The sequence below is a fragment of the Penaeus chinensis genome, chromosome 12 (genome assembly GCF_019202785.1).
Source record: "Penaeus chinensis breed Huanghai No. 1 chromosome 12, ASM1920278v2, whole genome shotgun sequence".
NCBI lineage: Eukaryota > Metazoa > Arthropoda > Malacostraca > Decapoda > Penaeidae > Penaeus > Penaeus chinensis.
In genome coordinates this window covers 28,056,953-28,063,145 of record NC_061830.1, presented here as the reverse complement: position 1 = coordinate 28,063,145, position 6,193 = coordinate 28,056,953, and the positions used below count along the sequence as shown (strand labels likewise).

General features: G+C 31.8%; 1 protein-coding gene across 1 annotated transcript in view; it reads left to right on the top strand.

Moving 5' to 3' along the window:
• The window catches only part of LOC125030997 (mucin-5AC-like), a 42,772-nt gene extending 37,590 nt beyond the window's left edge, over nucleotides 1-5,182 (top strand). The window contains exons 21-22 of the mRNA XM_047621418.1: nucleotides 124-234; nucleotides 415-5,182. Coding sequence (XP_047477374.1) covers nucleotides 124-234; nucleotides 415-555 — 252 coding nt within the window. The 3' untranslated portion in view covers nucleotides 556-5,182. The remainder of the gene's footprint in view (nucleotides 1-123; nucleotides 235-414) is intronic.
• Nucleotides 5,183-6,193: the final 1,011 nt, after the last annotated feature.

Below are 6,193 nucleotides of genomic sequence, written 5' to 3'. Positions count from 1 at the left end.
ATAGGCACAGCATTTTCCCCATTTTTTGTTCATTTTCCCTGGCGGCATTGGGTTAAGTGATTGGAGGATTAATAAATCAATTATTTTTTTTTGAAAGACTACAAGCTTAATTTTGTTTTTCAGGTGACAAATTCCCAAGAAGAGGCTGTGTACTGTCTTGAGCATGCCCTCATTTTCTTGAAGCAAAACCCAACCCATCTAGAATACTGCAAGCTTATGTACACTTACAGCTTGGTGAGTTATTTGTGTGATTTTTTAATTTTTTTTATTAATGTTTTTTCTTGTGATTATAATTGGACAAGTGTTGTTATTATTTAGAAATTTGCTACTAGTTATACAGTCATTATTTTAGTTGTTACTCTATTAGGATGTTCCTTTCTAATTCTGATACCCTTTTTTTTATTAATTGAAAAGTCGGAGCTGGATATATCACTGAAGCAGATGGATGAGCGGATTCACATCAAGAGTGGGAAAAAATCATCGCCCAACACCAAAAGGACAAAAACCAGGGAACATCTGGACTCTGTTAGCAGCACTAGTAGTTCAAACCTCTGATGGTAATCAAGTTGTGGTTTGATTCTTTTCATTCCTCATGTAAAGTTCTGCCTTGTTTTTTGAAGAAACTAAGTCAAAGTTGGAGGTAATGATTGCTAACAGTCTGTTGCAATTTAGTGTCTTTTGTCTTGTACATTCCATTATTGAAAATCTTTTGCAAAAGACAGTAAACATGTGTGACTGAATGGCAGTCACCCAGTGAAGTATTTACAGTATTTGCAGCATATTGTCAACATTGAAAATACTTTGAGAACCTTGTATATTTTCCTTATATGTGTGTATAAGAAATATTTCTTTTGGACAATCAGTACTAAACAAAGGATTCAGTTTAGGAAATACTTATAATCAGAGATATCTGCAAGCAAGGGGGAATTGTGAATGCAATATGTTTCATAAAGCAATGAATTATGTAGTTTTGTATGTAGTTTTTGAGGTGCAAAATCCTTCTTCAGTCATGCTACTCAGAGTTAATCATTTTGAAAGTATTTAACATGAAATTAAATGAAATTGAATCCTGAGCCAAAGATGTCTTCCCTCAAATGGTTGTGTCATACAGATATTTGAATTTGCCATGTGACTGTGAGGTAGTAAATACCAATTTTGAAAGTATCAGTAATTAAAGCCTCTAGTCCATATGTCTGAGTTATATTATTAAAAAAGGAAAAAAAGAATCTGGACTGAATATAGTAGCTGTTATCAAGAAGTGTATTGTTTGTAAATCACCTGGATTCCAGATAACAGTTGTTGTTTTTTCTCTCTTATACTAATATTGACCATTGATAAGTTATTGAGTACATAATCAAGAGTATTAGATATTAAACTTCTTGAAGGGTATCATAAGCACCTGAATTCCAGATCATTGTATTATAAGGCAATTATCTGAAAATGAATTTCACAAAGTTCTTCTATTTACACTGTTGTACTTCAGATTCTTTGTAACAAATTTTAATTCAAATCAGTGTAGACACTGTAACTTTAAGCTTTATCCATTCTGTAATCAGTGATTTTATTTTTCATGTAACAGATTTTTAAATTGAGCCATTTACATTATCCACTGCTGATATAGTAAGTTGTATTATTTTTTGCTTATGAGAAAGATGAGGTTCACATAGTATACGGGGTTGTAGGTGTTACATTTTTTTCATATAAGAAAGAAAAATACTGTATGTGATACGGGATTGACATATCAAAAGAACTAATCTTTGTTTAATCTTCAAGAGACTACTGGTGAATTATGAAAATGTTTAACTAAAAGTTACTCATAATATGTATTAAATCAATGACATACTATATAGAAAAAACAGGGTTAATGTAGATAAAAACTATTAGCAAGTGAAGAAATGCTATAGTGATGTCCTATCTGATGTTAAGTATAAATTAATTAACAGCAATTTATTTTTATGTTAATATTAACCAAAAAATAATCTTCTTAGGCATTTAGTATTTATTGATTGTTTATTTATTTATTTTTTTATTTGTATTAATTTTTCATATTTTTTAAGGAAAATTTTCATGATCATAATTTATGAGTAATATTGTAAATTCATTATTTCCAACTGTAAAGAGGAATATTAATAGAATGACAAACTCACTTAAAAGATAAAAAAAGAGGATAAGATAATGATGGTGCAATGACTTTGGGTGCATCTTACAGAGTCAGTTGTGATGCAATAAGATATTAGCATGTTTTGTGGTATAGAAACAATTGTTTGAAACCAAATAATATTTTTGTATTTATTTGTGATGTGTATTGGAATGAATTATATATATATTAGTTTATGTGTCTTTGTAGGAAAATAATAATTTTATACCATAATCTAGTACTAAGGCTTAACCCTCACACTTCACAAGTTGATACAAAAGAGGTGCTGTTGATGAACAAATTGTGTTGCTCTACCACAGATACGCACATTTATTTACTGGAGGATTACACTTGATGTGTTATTGTACATATAAAGAAAAATATTGTAAAGATTGTCAGTGAATACAGCATAAACCAAACTGGTATTAGCTTGTGCATATTCACTGTTGTAATGACATTATTTAAAGATTATTGTATCATAACTAGGCATATGGTAGTACTGTAGCAGAGAGCAGCAGTTGTAGAAATAATGTAAGTCGGAGAAACTGCTCTTTATTTTATTTATTTAATTGACAGGCAATGAAGGCAAAACATTGGTTGGGATATTTCTCAACATGTTATGGACTAATGTGAACTGTAAATGACAAAGTCTTTATTCTAAGGAAAACTTATCTTTTTTCTGTCTCTATCTCTCTTTTTTTATGTTTTGCTTTTGTGCAAGGGAACATGAACTCGCATGTAGACTAGTATTACTTACAAATGCTAAAGGTTCATGTGGTAGACCTCGCAACCATAAGAAGATAACATTGTAAGTAATTTCTGAGCCATAAATGTGAAGGATATTTTTTGAAATTGTGAAGTTTCCATTGCAAAATGAATAACAATTGCACAAAAATTATTTATGGCTCATATTTGTAAACTTGCAAATTTCTGCAGTCTTTGTACCTGTACATTCTGTCTTCAACCCTGGGACTATGTTACTGTAGGTTCTAGTGACATTATTATTGCAATTAATAACTGTGTCAGTTTGATGTTTCAATCTCCATGGAAAGTAATTCACAACATGTATAGATAGAAGATGTCCTAATTTTAGGTAACTTTTTGACCTTTACCTCTTGACCCCAACAGTATATACACACATATATATGTATTTTTCCCCCTTTTTTTATGTAATGATTCATATCAGCTTGCATAAGCTGAATCATGGGGATGATTGTTTACTTATCTCTTGTGAAAAAAGAAAAACACAAGAAATGGTTGTGTACTTAAGTGTTTTTGAACAGAATTGGAAGTCCACTTTTTTATTTTGAATATATCAAATCTTTGAAAATTTAAATACACATTACTTTTTAAAACTGGGCATGATTCACCATGATAAAGCTTAGTACTGAGAAGAGAATTTATTTCTCTTCCAGAATTTAACATTCAAATTTCTTTGAGTGAAAGGAATATCTTGGAAAGAATGAGTTTGTACCAGTCAGAATTGACTATGCACGTTTGCAATAGAACATGGATTTAGTCATGTTTGTAAATGCTTTTTTTCTGTAGTTATCAACATATTATGTTGATCACATGAAGAAGCAAAGCCTTATGGCACCTCACCGTCTTCTTAACGTGCCACTCTACCCATTGTATAAAGCTTGTATATGACATATTTAAGATGTTTTAAATCTTATCAGCATCTGATTTTTTGCTATTTTCTCAGAGACCTGATGATGGTGATGTAATTGTAATGAAGAAAATCTTGAGTTCTTCATGGTAGATTCTGTCATAGATTTAGATTTGTAATAGATTGTTGTAATACATGACAGTTCAAGTTTCAGATTCAATTAGTTAGCAAAATCATTTAGGTCAAAAATATGAATATACCATTTAAGAATTGTGGAATTTATCATATTGTCAAGATTTCATTGCTGTTTGTTGCAAGATTGGTAAACATGTATTACAAATGCATTTATATTGTCAATAGGGAGGGTAATCTATTGACTTACTTGTGGAGCGATATTAATGTGTGCTGCTGTAAAGGCTTCCAATTTTCAGTTCAGCATTCTGTGATAAAGCAATTTAATTTCTGCTGTAATGTAGCGTTCCCATGAGATATCAGTTTTTTTCTTTTGTAAATAATGGCTTGGTAGAACACCACCAAGTATGGAATACTTGAAAGTAATACTTTTATTTATTTATATTTTTTGTACTCCAGTTGCTATATTGGTGGATAGTGAAGATGCAGGTGAGTTTAGAAGCATCTACATTTATTTTTATTTTTATTCCTCTTCTTATGTAATCCATGCATATCATTTACTCTGTATTATTTTTTACTTATGTTTCATTTTCTTAAGTATGCATTTTAAGAAAAACTATGAACCTCCAGATAAGATTCCCCATGTCTGTAAGCTCAATTCTACCGTAGGATTTTTGTTATGAAAATAGCAAGTATATATATATGTATATGTACCATTTCAGGCTACATATATAATATACATCCATTTTGAGTATATTGTCCTTAATTTTGCTCAAACTAGAGACAACTCTAATGCCATCATTACTTATACTCATCAAGCTTTGAGCATTTACATCCCCTTGTTTACAAGTACTACTTTGCTTGGCATTAAAGACAATACCTTCCTTTTTTATTATTTTTCAATTGCAGGTGTATAGCATTGAGCAGAAGAAAGTTTCCTAAAAGTTTTATGTTTCCATTACTCACTAATTTTGCAGAATAGGAAAGTTAGTATATTATGTCAGCCATTTCAACATGAAAGTCAAGTATGCAATTCGTATCTCTATTTTGACATCATAAATATTTCTACCATATATTATTTTATAACGTTTGTGAAATGAATGGACAAAAGGCTTTTTAAGTATTGGTTTCTGACATATATAGCAGATACCATAAGCATATGAATAAGATAAATAGTTGTGGATTTCAAGTCTGATCTGCTATCTGGAACTCTCCTGTGGAACACTGCCATACATGTTGTACTTTTGACACAACTGTGGCTTTTGTACAGAAGATGAATGAATAAAACACATTTTCATAATAATTTTCTGCCTTTAAATGTCATTCTGAGGCCCTAAGTATTCTATTTATTAGATATCAAGTCATTTTTGTGACAAATGTTTGTAATAGTTCTTCTTAGAGTAAATTTTCTAGTTTTATTGAAAATTCCAGTGCTCTACTAGAATAAAATGTTATCCCAGTGATAAATATAGGTCTAGTAGCAATGTACACATATGTATATGAAAAGGTATATCTATATGTATATCTATGTATCTATATATCTATATATCTATATATCTATATATCTATATATCTATATATCTATGTACTATATTATAGAAAATCTAGACTAAAAGCTTCCTTGAACAAGGTTCATTGTGACAAATGTAGAAAAGGTGTGAAAAAGAATGAATCGTTTCAATATGTAAGAGATGCTACACAAAGTTTCCTTTCGCAGTCATTCCGATTGTTCATGCCTTGTCACAGTTCCATTTGTGTCCCAAGCTTGTGCATTATCTCCCTTGACTGATCTCACTAGCAAATTCCTGCCCAGCCTCACTTCTTCCAAAATACTTTTGCTGGAACTATTTCCATCTCCTTGGCCTTGTGTATAAGGATTGGCCAGACTGTGAAAAGATCTGCATTCCTGCCTCGTTGACTAAGATGCAGTCAGTATAAGTATAGTACTATGGTAACCCCCCCCCCCCCCCCCCAAGAAGCTGCTGAAAGTCCTACAGTAATTTTGCCAAGATTACCTTCTTTAGACATGACCTTGAAGTTTATATTGGTGGAAAGTCTTGACCTGTCCAATGATATTGACCTCTTCCCCAATATCATTGGACAGAAATGTTGGCTTCTAGGCCACCCTGCCAAGCACTGTCACTCCACAGCCCACTGCCCTCTATGTACCAAACCCGGCCAAGATCGTTAAACCTGCCCTGTGCAATCACGCATGTATGCCAACTGTGATGGGTCCCCTAATGTATTTTATATTGGCAACCCTACCCACAAATGGAGTCTGAGGTAGCAGTCCACAGATTTAAACCTGGCCTCAC